The sequence below is a fragment of the Aptenodytes patagonicus genome, chromosome 5, assembly GCF_965638725.1.
Source record: "Aptenodytes patagonicus chromosome 5, bAptPat1.pri.cur, whole genome shotgun sequence".
NCBI lineage: Eukaryota > Metazoa > Chordata > Aves > Sphenisciformes > Spheniscidae > Aptenodytes > Aptenodytes patagonicus.
Window position 1 is genome coordinate 77673976 of NC_134953.1, and position 14479 is coordinate 77688454.

The 14479-nt window shown below is 41.1% G+C and overlaps 1 protein-coding gene across 4 annotated transcripts in view; it reads right to left on the reverse strand.

Annotated features, from left to right (window-relative positions):
- The window catches only part of DPYD (dihydropyrimidine dehydrogenase), a 377405-nt gene that overhangs the window by 114131 nt on the left and 248795 nt on the right, over positions 1 to 14479 (reverse strand). For 3 of the 4 annotated variants that reach the window (XM_076337800.1, XM_076337801.1, XM_076337803.1), the window contains 2 exons: positions 7700 to 7768; positions 5113 to 5196 (listed from right to left, as the gene is read on the reverse strand). In XM_076337800.1, coding sequence (XP_076193915.1) covers positions 5113 to 5196; positions 7700 to 7768 — 153 coding nt within the window. The remainder of the gene's footprint in view (positions 1 to 5112; positions 5197 to 7699; positions 7769 to 14479) is intronic. The other variant, XM_076337802.1, reaches the window with a different exon arrangement.

The window sequence follows — 14479 nt, forward strand, 5'->3', positions numbered from 1 at the left end:
TACATATGATCTGAATAGTTAAACCACCAGGATCTGGATTTCAGTGCTCACAAGAGTCATATACATGCCTCCTTCAATATAAACTAAAAAAAGCAAACAATCCCCCAAACCTATAGCTTAAATGCTGAGATAGGCAAAGATTTTTTATATTTTGGAGGTTAGAAGGTATGACTAATTAATGAGAAATATTTATAAGCCAGGATGTTATTAACTTTTAAAATATTTGCTTATAGCATAAAGATTCTCTGTTCTTGCACTTAGGCTGAGCTCTTTGAATATGAGATCTGGTTTTTTAAAAAGTACAGAAGCATCCTCTGTGCTTTGGAAATTTAGCTGATGTGTTGCTTTCCACTTGAGATCTCCCTATCATACTGATCATCTCACCCCAAGGGAACAGGTGAGTCCTCGTGCTTCCTTTTATCCACTACCCATTTCCTATCTCTGGTATAAACAACGCAGTACCTTTGGATAGGAATTGAGCAGGATGAATCCACAGAATCACAGAAATGTTTGTCTGGATGGACTTCTGGAGGGCAGCTAGTCCAAGCTCCTGCTCTGAGTGGGACTAGCGCCAACACCAGTTGAGGTTGGCCTTGGCTTTGCCTGCCTGAGCCCTGAAAACTCCAGAGGTGGAGAGTACGCAGCCCTACTAGACAACACGTTCCTGTACTCCATCACCTTCTTGGTGGATTTTTTTCCTGATGCCCAACCTGAAACGTTCAGCCTGCAATTCGTGGCCGTTGCCCCTTGCTGTACTGTCTGACACTACAGCGAATCATCGTTCCCTCTCTGTAGCTACTCTTCCAGCACCTTTGTTACTACCCTTCAAGCAGCTGTAGGCTGCTCTTTTCTCCCCTCCCCATCAGGCCAAGGAGACTCAGTGATATTTTTGAAGACTCTGGATATCACTCGTCCTAGTCGGTCTTATTCTAATGATTCTAGGTATATGCACATTACACTTACTAGACCTGGGTTTTCATCCGAACAACAAAGAATGACATAAAACTTAGCAGGAATGCAAAATAAAACCCAGATTATCGACTCCATTCAACTATTTATTCATTCGTACCAGAGCAGCTGGAGAGACTTCTTGACTTCTGGACCCGAAAAGCCAAACACTTAAACGTGTTGATTTTACATCACAGTAATGGTTCTGAATATTTAACGCCACTTTTGAGAAGGGTAAGTAAAAAAAAAAATTAAAACATCTTTGCATGGTTTCCAGTGAAGAGACGAGAAGTGCACCACAAATACAACACCACAAGTTAGACACTGAAATGTGAGCGCTACCATCGCAGATGTTTGATTTATTATTTTCCTAATTTTATGCTATAATTACTACAGTAATGAACTATACTGGGAAAGCGATACTGTCATTTTTTAATAATCTGCTGTTCACCACGTTGTCTTTATGTTTACTATTAAATGTTTTGTACACTTATGTTATCTGATTCAAAGAAAATCTGTGCATTAGTGCTGTTAAACCTAATGATGGAAATTCTATTATGATTTTTAATGATATCCAACTTTCATGCAGTTACAGATTGTTATGAAAGAATACAAACCTTAACTTTATTATCATTAATCAGCATTAGTAATTGACATTTTATACAGAACCAGCTTTAAGTAACTTATTGGCAGCAATACAGATGCCTCTTAATATTACCCTCTGGCTAGCTATGCTGTTTGGGCGCCAGAGTGTCTGCACTAATGGCTTAGAATTAAAATCAAATAAAGGCTAAGAACTGTAATTCAGTATAAAACAAACAGCCATTCTTAGGACCAATTCTTTATATATATAATTTGGATCTATCTGGCATTTTTAATATTTGCAGTGCGTATAAAACAGTGGAAGTGTTTGAGAGTAGATAACAAAATAGGGTAGAGAAAAAACCAAATCTGATGTTCCCAGATTTCTACACTTACCCTTAGGCACACCATAGGAATTGAAATGAGGAGGAAAAAGTAGACGGTGTAATTAACCTTTCCTTTCCTTTTTTTTTTTTTTTAAACAACAACAACAAAAAAGGCAGAACATTTTAGACATTATAAATAGCAAAAATACACATACATGTTTTTTCTGCCATTATTTTTCATCTCAGCAATTTCTGTACTTCCCGGAGGATTTAATGTGCTTAGGCATGAAAAGGGACCTAATCCCTAAAAAATTTTCCTATGAAGATGTGGATTATGTTATCAAAAAGATTTAAGAAAGCAGGAAAGCTGCTCTGTCTCTCAAAGCCTCATGCCCTGACTTCTAGATATTGAGTGGTGGTTTTTTTCCAGAGCATATCTGAGCCCTCTCTTCCCCACACCACCTATGTATGACCTATTTGACTTCAGCTCTGGGGACAAAAAAATAAAAATTTGGAGCAGAGCCACAATACTTCCTAGCACTTTCCCGTCTTATGATCGGGCTCCTCCAGGGACCATCACACGGGGAAGCCCCCTGAAGGGCTACTGATAAATCTCCTTGCACGTATCGTTATATTATCCAGTTTGTCCTCACCCTTTGCTTCGATAAAATTCATTTAAAGCCACTATAATTTAATTGTAGCCAACTCTGAGGAAGAACCTTAGGATCCGGCCCTCTAAAGATGGCTTGTTGTAGTCATTTGTTTGTCTAAAGAAGTAGATTCTTTTCTGAGCTCTCATTTTGGTGAGACAGTTAAGAAAGCACAAGAATATATTTAAACGAGAGTAGTATATGTTAAACATTCAAAAGAATATCCATATTGTATGGGGAAGAGAGAAATTTTATTATTATACAAACATATATCTATATATAATGTAATCTTCTTCTTGCTTTATGGATCCGATCTCCTCCAAGGAGAGTCGCAAATCCACACGATAGCCCTGAGTGCTCAGATTTTGCATTTGGTTCTCTGATTTTACAATAGCTGAAAGATATGTAAAAACTCATGTAGCCAGACAGCTCCCTACTGACTACACATCTAAGCAACTTCACATGCATATATTATTCCAAGCAGTGAAAGCTGGAAATAACATATGCCTAAAAAAAAAAAAAAAGGGCAAAAAAAGTATGCTTGAAAGGAGCCTGTTTCAGCTTCATCGTGAAACCTTCAGCGTTCTCCCTGACCAAACCGCAGCCTTCTACAGCGTGCTGCCGTCTCAGGTGGGGGCAACCCAAACTACTGAGTTATGCTGTGCAGAGTGAAGGGTGGGAATTGCTTCATAAACTTATAAAAACGGCTACTATAGCTCTTTGTTGTTGAATGCAATTGGGGGGGAAGAAAATTAATAATAACTATTATCATTTTGCTAGTGTGGTCCTGGAGGGCTTTTATAATTTCCTCCTCTCCCATTTTTAATCATAACTTCGGTAAATGACCACTGGCCATGAAAGGCATCCCGATTACTTTCATTAAAAATAATAATCTACAGCACGGAACAGACTGACATCATTTTGTTCACAGAAAACAATCAAACGTCCCATGCGCTGTGCCTGACAGTATTGCTATGATAAAGCTTCACCTGCACGGAAACAATTACAGCTCCTATTGCCTCCCTACTAAAAGTTTTAGAAAGTTAATGATTTAGTTATCCAACCACACCTCAGTTCTTAAAAGTTATGTTTAACTGAGGAAGTAAGGATGAATTAAGACGTCTACTAGCCCTCTCCGAGGGAATCAACTGAATAGTATGTGTGGATTTTAGGGCATGAAATGGCAATTCCCACTCTGCATCTCCCTCCTCTTCTTTTTCCCCTCTCCCTAAAACATAGTAAGATGGGTGTAGCCTGTGGGAAGGACTCACGTTGGAGAAGTTTGTGGAGGACTGTCTCCCGTGGGAGGGACCCCAGGCTGGAGCAGGGGAAGAGTGTGAGGAGTCCTCCCCCTGAGGAGGAAGGAGCGGCAGAGACAACGTGTGACGAACTGACCGCAACCCCCATTCCCCGTCCCCCTCCGCCGCTGGAGGGGAGGAGGTAGAGAAATCGGGAGTAAAGTTGAGCCCGGGAAGAAGAGAGGGGTGGGGGGGAGGTGTTTTAAGATTTGGTTTTGTTTCTCATTACCCTTCTGTGATTTGATTGGTAACAAATGAAACTAATTTCCCCAAGTCGAGTCTGTTTTGCCCATGACGGTAACTGGTGAGTGATCTCTCCCTGTCCGTATCTCGACCCACGAGCCTTTCGTTATATTTTCTCTCCCCCGTCCAGCTGAGGAGGGGGAGTGATAGAACAGCTTTGGTGGGCACCTGGCGTCCAGCCAGGGTCAACCCACCACAATGGGAAATCAAGCAGGCTTCAGACTTCTGAAACTTTGATGGTCAAACTCTAGAAAAGCTCTCCCGTTAGACTGTGAACCAAGGTTTTTCAGAGACTTCCAAGTTCACCACATTTGGGCACGTGTCAGAGCCAAAACAACTTCCAGACCATGACAAAAACATGCAAAAACCTGAAAACTTCGGAAGGATATTAATACGAGAATTGGCTTTTGCGCATGTTTATTTTCTTTTTATGGGCAAAACAACACACATTCTCCTAACTGAAGTCACGGGACGTATTGATGAACTCTGCAGCAGATTTCTACACGGCAGAGACATCGGGCACGGCTAATTCCAACCTAAACCGTATAAACCATCAAATCTATAGGTCACGGAACACAGGCTCTTATAAGAAAAGACGTTAACTGTAGGTGGCACTACCAGAATGTATGCCCTATTCCGTGATTCTAAAATAGTTAGGTTCATATGCTAAAAATTGTGAAATGAAATGTGTGTGTATCTCATGTCCTTCAAAATCATTATTGATATATGCAGTAGTTACCGGGTTGTGATCTAAAAGATATCTACAGGGCACGGAAATGGAAACCAACAAATTCTGTCCAAGCGCTTTTTGGAAATGATTTGTTTTCATCTTGTTCCTTGTCAAATACATAATGCATTTTTGTTCTCAGCAAAACTAAGCATTTTGTATATTCTCAGCTTCTGTCTTCTTTTTTTTGCTTCCAGCACTAAATATTTAAACACATTCAACCTAAAAAACCCAAGCTAGTAAACTGCTGCTTGTCTCTTCCCCCTGAGGTGTAACTATCAATGTGGTAGTGCAGGATTGCTGAAGAGACATAAAAGAGATTGCGGTTACGGTCCTACCTGCCCACAGGCCAGGCCCATGCCTCTCTCCCCCATACCGTGAGGACATGATAAATTTAACTCCAGCGCATCTGCACCAGCAACCTATGAAACATGCAAAAGGAAAAAAAAATGCAAAGTTAGCTTCAAGTAATGTACTCTTTCCTGTAGCATTTACTGTTCACGTTAAACAGATTTCTTTAGACTTTTTTTTTCTTTTTACAGAGAGAAAGCTACGGTTACGATAGCTTGAAAAAGAAATGTGTTGATCATTACAGAGAAAAATTTCAAAACCTGATGTGGCTTCCCAACATTGCAAAGGAAATTAAAGTAAAAAATAAATTAAAAAGAGACAAGCACGATAAGGAGGTGGTTCTGGAAAATGTTAAAAACCGAAATGTAATTACAGGGCCTCAGGGCAGCACTGGGAGCGAGGTTCGGTAGTCAGTGTTACCCAGGTGCTTCTGTGCCCTGAAGAACTGTGACTCAGTAGTAAATTTCTCCTTTCTGCTTCAATGAATTTAGTCGCTAAATTTTCTGCAGGTGCCTGTACTGTGCCATAGCTTGTGTCATCAAATATTTTTGTTTCTAAAGTCAAACAAGGAAGTATTAAAAAAAGACTACACAAACATATTACTCATGCTAATTTCTCTTCAGCACCCTCTATTAGCTACGATTAAAAAGGCAAAGGAGCCGAGGTGTACAAGGGCAGCACACAAACACGCTCCTCTTCCTCCCTGCTGAACCGCTCTGGCCTGAGACGAGGATCCCTCCCGTCGCCTTCCATGTGGCTGTAACTAGTATTTTGTTTTGCATTTGCATTTTGTCTTTGCTTATTGAACTGGAGTAACTTTGCCTGCTGTGTGGCCATGGTTCAGCAGCTCTCCGAGCACGTGAGCGGGGGAGAAGCCATCCATCACTTTCAGGAATCCTCCGCGTCCCGGCCAGCTCTGCAAGCCCGGCCACGCCGCGCTGATGCCGGTGCTGTCGGCCTCCGTGACAAGCTGACCTTTTGTATGAATAGGTCGTCCTCCTGCCGAGAGGCACCGCGGTACCTTCTGGGGCTCCTGCTCTTTGGAAAGCCACATCTATTACCCTCTAGGTAGGATCCTACGCATGCGATTAAATATCACTGCTCTTCAGCTGTGGAGTCCAGAGCTCCGCAAACAAGTGTGCTGCTCTCCACAGCACGGAGACTAACAACTACTTTGCGGAAGAAAGTTATATCACGTTACACATTATTGAGTGTGTTTAAATAACTACTTTTTTCTAAAGGGGTAACGTAACTACAAACACAGATTGGAAATATCTGTCTTAAAGCGGACAGCAGTACCACTGGATTAAAAAAGAGGAGCAAATGGCACAATAAAGCCATTCATCTTAGTCCGTTTAAAAGCGGTACTGCTCCTGTCAAGCACGGATTCCACAAAAGATTTCATGGTCAATTAGGTAAATACAGGTATAAAGTGGACTAGTGTGGAAGATCACCAAGCCAATTACTGATAATGGTTAATTTCACTTCCCTAAGTCCCCAAAGTGATTTTTTTCCTCATAGGTTTAAAATGCCCAAAGAAAATAGAGAAGCGTCTTCCCACATCACCATAGGAGGGCTTAGGACACTGTGAATAAAGAAACGACGATGTCCAAACATACACGTTCAGCCATAGGAAAACACAAATTCAAAATACCCACACCCATATCGACACATATATAAAAACATATAGACAAACAAAATACACATAATACTTATAAAACATTTAAATCTGAGCTAACGCTAGCAATAATGACAAGCTAATTTTTTTTCTTTGCTTAAATTTGTTAAAACCTTCCTTTATTGATCTGAAACGATGCTTTTTATTTCCTCTAGATACTTTATGTGGAAAAAACCAGTTTTATTTAAGAATAACAACTTTGTATTACATTCAGATATAGACACGTTTCTGAATGAAATTATTGCGGTCTTAATGAAGTATTTCTTATACTATTCCCTATGGACACAGGTACACGTTTTTAAATAGCTTTTTTCCCTCAAATTGAAGCGAGATTTCAGGTGCATAGTCTGTTTGCATTTGTGTAAGATTGGATTTATATTATAGGAACCCTGCTGACTGCTATTATATACGCTGGCTTTCTCTGCTATCATTTTTGAAAGTCTGTATTAAAACTAGAATAGCATTAAATAAGCCTTTTATACTTTAAATATTCAAGAGTTTTATATTCAAAATTTCTTCTGGTGCTGTCAAACTAGTGTGCCTGTAGGCAAGGTAAGATCAAGTTAGGCTCTCAAAGGTAGAATTAAATTTTATCAGGGCATCCGTCATAATATACAGTTTGCTTAAAATGCAAATAAAAAGTATATAGATTCAAAGACCAAAGGCTTTCCAGGTAGTGCTTAAAAATCCAAGGGACCATTTTTATGGAACAGATTTCCTTTAAATTTACATTTCCATCATTTTAATGAAAACACAGAATAAACACATTATAATGGACATGCTTTAAATTCTCATTTTTCACTTTGAATCTATTTCTTTCAAGAAATTCCTTGTTGCAGCTCTTGTTTTTAAGGAGAATAAAAAAAGATGCAGAAACACATTTAGGAAACCATTACCTCAGCCATTTTTGAAAGTTCAGTCCAGTCCTCCCTGCTATAGCTGCACATGATACTGGCAATCAGAATCTGAAAAGAATATATATGCAATCATTTTAAGCCATCTTACCAGATTTTTTAATATAGTACTTTACAGTGACTCCAGACATTAACTACCGCTACCTGCATATGGGAACTACCAGCCGTATACTACTGGCCTGTATAGTGAAATACAGCTGTAGATTTTGCTGGGGATGAGAAATAGTGTACGAAGGCTCTACTCGTCCCTATTTTTTTTTAAGTCGTGAAGGAAAACCAGCAGGTCTAGTCAAACACGTAGAAGACTTTGCATTCTCTTCGTCATGCGATAAAGCGAGAGCAAAGGCTCTCCTAGAGACAGAGCCCACCAGGAAAACTGTCAAACATCCTTGTTTCTGAGGTCAGAGGAATTAAGTTATTTACTGTTTATGCAATGCCAGAAGTACTTGGGGCTCTTTAGAGGTAGGTAAGACATAAGTGCAAGAGTTTACAGTCTAACGTGGCAGCGTACGAACACAATATTCCAGCTGACTTCAGGAAGCTGGGGTACACCAAAACCAGCCCCCCCCCGGCATCTCATACTGTGCAAGTTAAGGACAGCGACAGGCAGCCGGGAATGTTTTGCGTAAAGCCAACTGGGAGGAGACTCGCAGGACGTGGGAAAAATCCGGGAGGACTGGGAGAGCGGCACAGGGAAATTCCAGCTTTTGTTTTCCCACGATACACGTTTTATTTCCAATTCGCTGGCTGTGGCCCCAGTTCCCCAAGAGCTGTTTCCGTGGATTGCCTCTCCTCCTCACTGCACTGAGCACCTTGCAGGTCCAGGTTCTGCCTCTAGCTGCTGCTGCCTCTAATATCTTTATTGAGGTTCAAGTTTTTAGGTAAAATGAGTTCTAATAGGATTCTTCTGGGAGGGCAGCCGGACACACACCTTTCCAGTTGCATACAGCGCTATTTACTGTTAAACGAATGTTAACTACTCCTCCGGTCAATGTCCAGTTCAAGTAACGATGTTAATTTCTATTTAAGACTAAAACAAAATCACTTGTTCTGGACCCATCAAAGGTCATCAGACACTGAAACCCTGAAGTTGATACATTTGTGGTGAGATCGGCAGGGAATTCAGCCCAGGAACTCCTGCACGGAGGACTTCTTAGAGGATGAGGTTTGCAAGAAAAAAGCGAGACCTATGTTGCGGCAGCTAAAAGGCTAAATCAGAAAAAGAAATCACAGAACGTACGAGCACACTACCGGCTCAGTCTGTGTTCAAAGGAAACGGCAGGAGAGGAGAACAGAAAAACATCTGGCCACACGCTTGTTCCCTTGGCCCTCCTACGTGAAACCTATGCAAGTTTCACATGGAAGTTTGATCCACAGGTAGGATGAAATTTGGTTTCAATCTCTTTGCTTTCCAAACAAGTTTTACTGCCGGCATTAATATCTGGGATGAGCTTAATCTGTCACTCCCAGTCAGTATAACGCTTCTCTTGAACTTCCCCATAATGCTGAAGGTTAATGACTCCTTCATATGAGGCAAAATACTGAAAAGCAGGGTGTAGAAAAATTGTCCAATACACACAACTGTTGGAAACTGTGAACTCCCAAATTATCTCCACAAGAAGGATGAGAGATTTAGTATCTTTAGAAGGGAGGGAAATATATTTTAAAAAGGAAGGCAGCTACGGAGAAAATTAGACATGGTGCGGTTACAATCTATTCATTTAAAAGCACCATACCACCTATCATCATCATCATCATCATCATCATTTCCATTGTTTTGCTCTGATGAATCTCTACCTACCAATCCACCACCCACCTACCTGCAGGCTACCTACCCGCCCACCCTTCTGGCTGATGTTTGCGAGACGGGAGTCTTCTGAGAAGGACGGCATTTGACGAGGTGCCTGCCTTGCCTGCAGGTGCCCATTTGTGTGCACCTCTGGCGTAAACATAAGAGCAAGCTTTTCATTAAACGCACACAACCGTTACTGGCCATGCTTTTATCCCCCTCTCGACAGAGGAAAAAACTCTCTCCTATACCGCATTTTCTTCTATTGTGGAAAACCTTATATAGCTCTATAGGTCAAATGTTTATGAAACAAAATTTGCTCTACGGGCTATTTGAATATTCAAGAGGATTTGAGTACTCCGGAAAGAAATATAAACCTCTTTGAAAAGACTCTAGTATTTTTAAAAACACAAATTGTGACAAATCAGTTTAAGAAAGTATATATAAGAAAAATTTAGAGTAAGAAACTAGTTAAAATATGCACTAACTGGAAGTTAGCTACAAACCGTATCTTGTCAAATTCACACTTTTTATAAACTAACTAAAGCAAAAAAACCCAACCTCAGCCATTGACAACATGATAAGGATTTTCACAGTTGCAGTCACAATCCAAAGTGTATCAGGAATCTACACAATTCAGCTTTAAAACAAACCAAATTTTTCAGCAGGGAAGGTTGTAAGACAACAAGGGCGGCTGACTATATTCGCAAGTAGCTGAGTTATGTTATGTCAAGTGTTATTAATGAAATTCGAAAATTCTGCTGGGAGTGTACAAAAGAGGAGGAACAAGGTCTGTGATGTTTCAAAGAGCTGTTAATTAAGACAACATGTTTATTTAATATTGATTAGTTTTGGCATTCGCGTTTAAAATTAAGTACATACTTTTGACAGAAGCATTGGTTTACAATAACAAAAATAACTGAGAGCAAAAATTACATTTCCGCCGTGACTGTTCACATGAAAACCATGATCTCGGAGGGAATAATGAAAATTTAAAAATAGTAGGGATTTTATTCTCCTTTTTCCCCCAGTGTTCTCTTATAACTTGAAATTAAACTTAATTCCTAGGTGGAAACAGATCCTCCAGCACTCCATGTCAACAAAACTGTCCTTCCTCAAGTGACTGTTCTTCCCCAAAATGCCTCCACGGTCTTTTCATTTGGAATCAGTACCCATGACAAACAAATAATAATTATCGCGTGTGGACATTTAGGGGCACCATCTGCAGTGTTTGGAGTTTGAATCTACTCCTAAAATCACACGCGGTAGTTTATAAAGAAAACATAGAATATTATCTCCCATTACCTAGAAAAGGAATAGCCAGAGACAAGTAACAATAACAAGGGATAAAAATCGGAGTTTTTATTTGAAAGTAATAACCAGAAATTGTATCACATTTCAGCTTCTCAGCCTCTCCTCACTATTTTAATTTGCCACCCCCACAACTTTAATAGCCCCAAACAGCTGGTATCTCATAAAAGCCCAGCGCGTGGCCCAGCCCAGGAGCATCCCCGGAGAGCACATCCTTCCTCTTGACTCCTGCAATTTGCAGTGGCAGCCTGACGCGAGTTTAATTACAGGTGTTTGAAACACAAGCGCGGGGCCGCACCGCGCTTGCCTGGCTTACGAAAGTGGGCTACTGACAGATCTTCCAATAAAGCTGCTGCTAAAGTGTAGTAAGTGGTAAATGAAGGTTGACTAAATTGCAGCTTTGTCGTAGCTTGAGTGAGGGCTGCCTGCGAAACCGTGCATGACTGAAGCACAGCGAGATCCCTGGCCCATTCCTTATTCCAGATCAGAAGCGTAGCTGGCGTACGCTGTTCCCTCTTCTTCTTCACCCAAACTGCTGTTTTGCCTATTGGCGAGAGATCCTGCCTACTCCGCCCCGCGTCAAGGAGCGCGGCGGCCCTGCAGACACCGCTCCCTCCCCGATGATCACCGTGACGGATGTCACTAGACAAGGTCTTTACGCCCTGACGGTACACAAGGTGATAGACAATTTCTCCAAATGCCTGTAACGGGACAAATGCACGTTTGTAACACCAGGCGCTGTTCCGTGTACAGGATTTTCTTGATCATTCATGGAGGAAGGTGGTCTACAGTAAAACTTTTTGTTGTTGTTGGAGGGAGGGGAGATGGAAAAGGGAGGGTATATAATGTACCATTTAGGACGTGATTATAAGATGAATACGCTGTAGCTAAACCACCTAGTAAAAAGCTACATTTCACACAATTCTGTAACTAATGCATTAGTAATTGTTCTACTTAAAAGGACGCTGACAAGGTACTTCTCATAATCCTTAAAATATTTTTTCTCCCTGTTTATAATAATCCCCTGGAAGCTTAAACTAGAATCTATTTCCCTTGTGAATGTTTTTTTTTTTTCTCTTCCATTATCTCTACGTGGATGTCTCATGAATGCAATAGCATTAAAAGAAATAAAAAGGATGAGGTTCACCACTGTGTATGTTTTCGAGTGATCTTTCTTCCCTAACACACGGAATTCGCTGCAAGAGGTTGCAAAACAAAAGGAAGGGGAAAAAAAAATAACTGGGCCTACTTTGGGTCAGACAACCCTGAGAACATCTATTTAAAGCCAGACAGCAGTAAAACTCTAGGTAGACAATTACCATTTGTCCTGCACTGCTCTGCAGGGAATAAGGGTTTCAGTACACTCAAAGAGTCTGGAAAAAAACTCAGGGGGCTGGATTTAACTGTGAACAGTGTCAGTTCCTGCAAATTTAAGAACACTTCCCAACAGACACAATGGAATCACAATCCTCTACCCTCGTGCCTGTAATAACCATATTTATTTTGGTCATCTAACATGGGCCATAGCCCGTATCTGTTCCTAACCTATTCTTGCAGGTCTGTGCATAATCTCCCCGCACTTCAGGAAATTCAGCCGCCCATGTATTTTCTGCTTTCTCTTCCCTGCCTGTCCCCTCTCGTTGCTGCGCCAGGCTTGAGGACAGTTCTGCACCAAGTGTCCACAGATGCTCCGTTTAGACACTGCTGCTGGCCTCAACCTGCACCCCCTTCTGCTTTCTCAAACACTTGCAGAAATCCCCAGGATTTTATTTTTGACGTGCACAGCCCTTGCAAAACCAGAAAGAGATCCTTGGTATCATCTTTAAGAGAGCGTTCCCCTGAAAACTATAAAATCAAGAGAAGCTTTCAAGAAGGCTGAAGGACGGGTTTTGTAACAGCTACCTGTTTGGGAAGCTGAGATATGGAACAGGATAACTGCTGCGGATAGAGGGAGTGCCGAGACTGAAGACTACATTAAAAACCAGATTTCAAATACCCACAAAGTTATTCTTGATCAATCTAAACTTCAGAAGGTACTTGTGTTTGGGTCAGGTGGAAAGACCTCAATCTTCCTTTCAAGACATGTTTCTTTTTCCCAAACAACACAGTATAGCCTTGCCACACGACCTGCTTAGTCTGAACAAACCCAAATGTTTTTAAGCAAAATTCCTCAGGAAGCTTTTACTAGGAAGAAGCTTGGCACTGCAGATACAGTCTTTCTAAAACAATGGCAAAAATAACATATTTAGTTCATCACTCACCATTGGAAGAGACACCTACATCTACACAAGTACATTAGGACAGAAGAACTTCTTGGCAGCTGAACTGTTCTTTCACAGTGTTAAAATCCCCCCTGCCTGCCTGAACGAGGGGTATGTGCACTCGGTTCTGACCCACGCCATCTCTCACCCGCACACCGTAAGAAGCCGACACACTCGGAGCATTCCCTGAAGGTCCTGCACACGTGTAGCTGCAAGAGCACGTGGTGCTTGGTGAATGGTTAATAAAGAACAGTTTACTGAGCGCTCCTTAGCTATTTCAGTGACACGATAAACAATCTTATAAATATCTAACTGAAAAACACACATGCTGCATATAGACTTCTCATAGCTTTTTCACACATGAAAGAATGAAACACCATTCCATAGGCCAGATTCTGCCCTACCCAATAGCTCTTAGATGCAGTCTCAGTAGCAAAGAGTGAGTAGCAAGGGAATAAACAACAGCACCACGGGACTTTTTGGGTTGGCACAGATTTTCAACCTTATCGAGACTTGCGCCACTAGCCTGCCTCTGTAACCCTGCCTCTCGCACAACGTCAGGTTCAGGACAAGTGACAGCTATGCCACATCTGGCCAGCAGAAAGATTCTTGGAGGCTTACTGACACTCAGTGCCACTTGCGGCAGTCCTCTGCTTTTCCAGATGACCGCTGGCTGATGAAATGATGACCCTCAAAATCATCCAGCCGGAATTACCAATGTACAGAACATTTCTAACACCCACCTCACAAGGTAAGAGTACGACTGCAGCAAATGTTCTGTATTGCACAAACACGCTTAAACGTGCAGTACTGAAAAACAATGGGAGCCCAAAGACTTACTGCTGTAAAAATAACCCTCTAGAAACCAGCCTGATTTTGATGCCTTGCAGACCCAACCAGGTTTCTCTTTTTCTGTACTTCCTTGTTGTAATTTTTGATTCGTTGCAGAACTGAAATAAAAATAAGCTTCTTATTAAAAACTACCTAGAACATCAAATCCCATGCAATAAGAAAGTTAACAATCGTAAACCCTGTCATGTCTCTGAGAAGCAGAGGAATTATCTTGTTATCAATTTAATAATGGAACATTGAAGTAAATGATGCCATCCACTGACACCAGTAACACTATCTCTCCTGGGAAATTCATGTCGGTAGGAACTGTCAATCTAGATGGATATGGACATATTAAACATTGTACCTTCAGTCCATAAATCTATTCTTTCTATGCTGCCTTAATAAAAAGATTCTGCATGATGATAAAGACAAGTAATGCAGAATGTCTTGACATTGCTGATCTATAATTCTGCTTCTCTTCTCTCTTCTGTTTTCAGGGAGTGGAGAGTTTAACAGTCTCTAACCATCCATCGTCTTCCTTCTTAACTTGCATTAAAATACATTTAA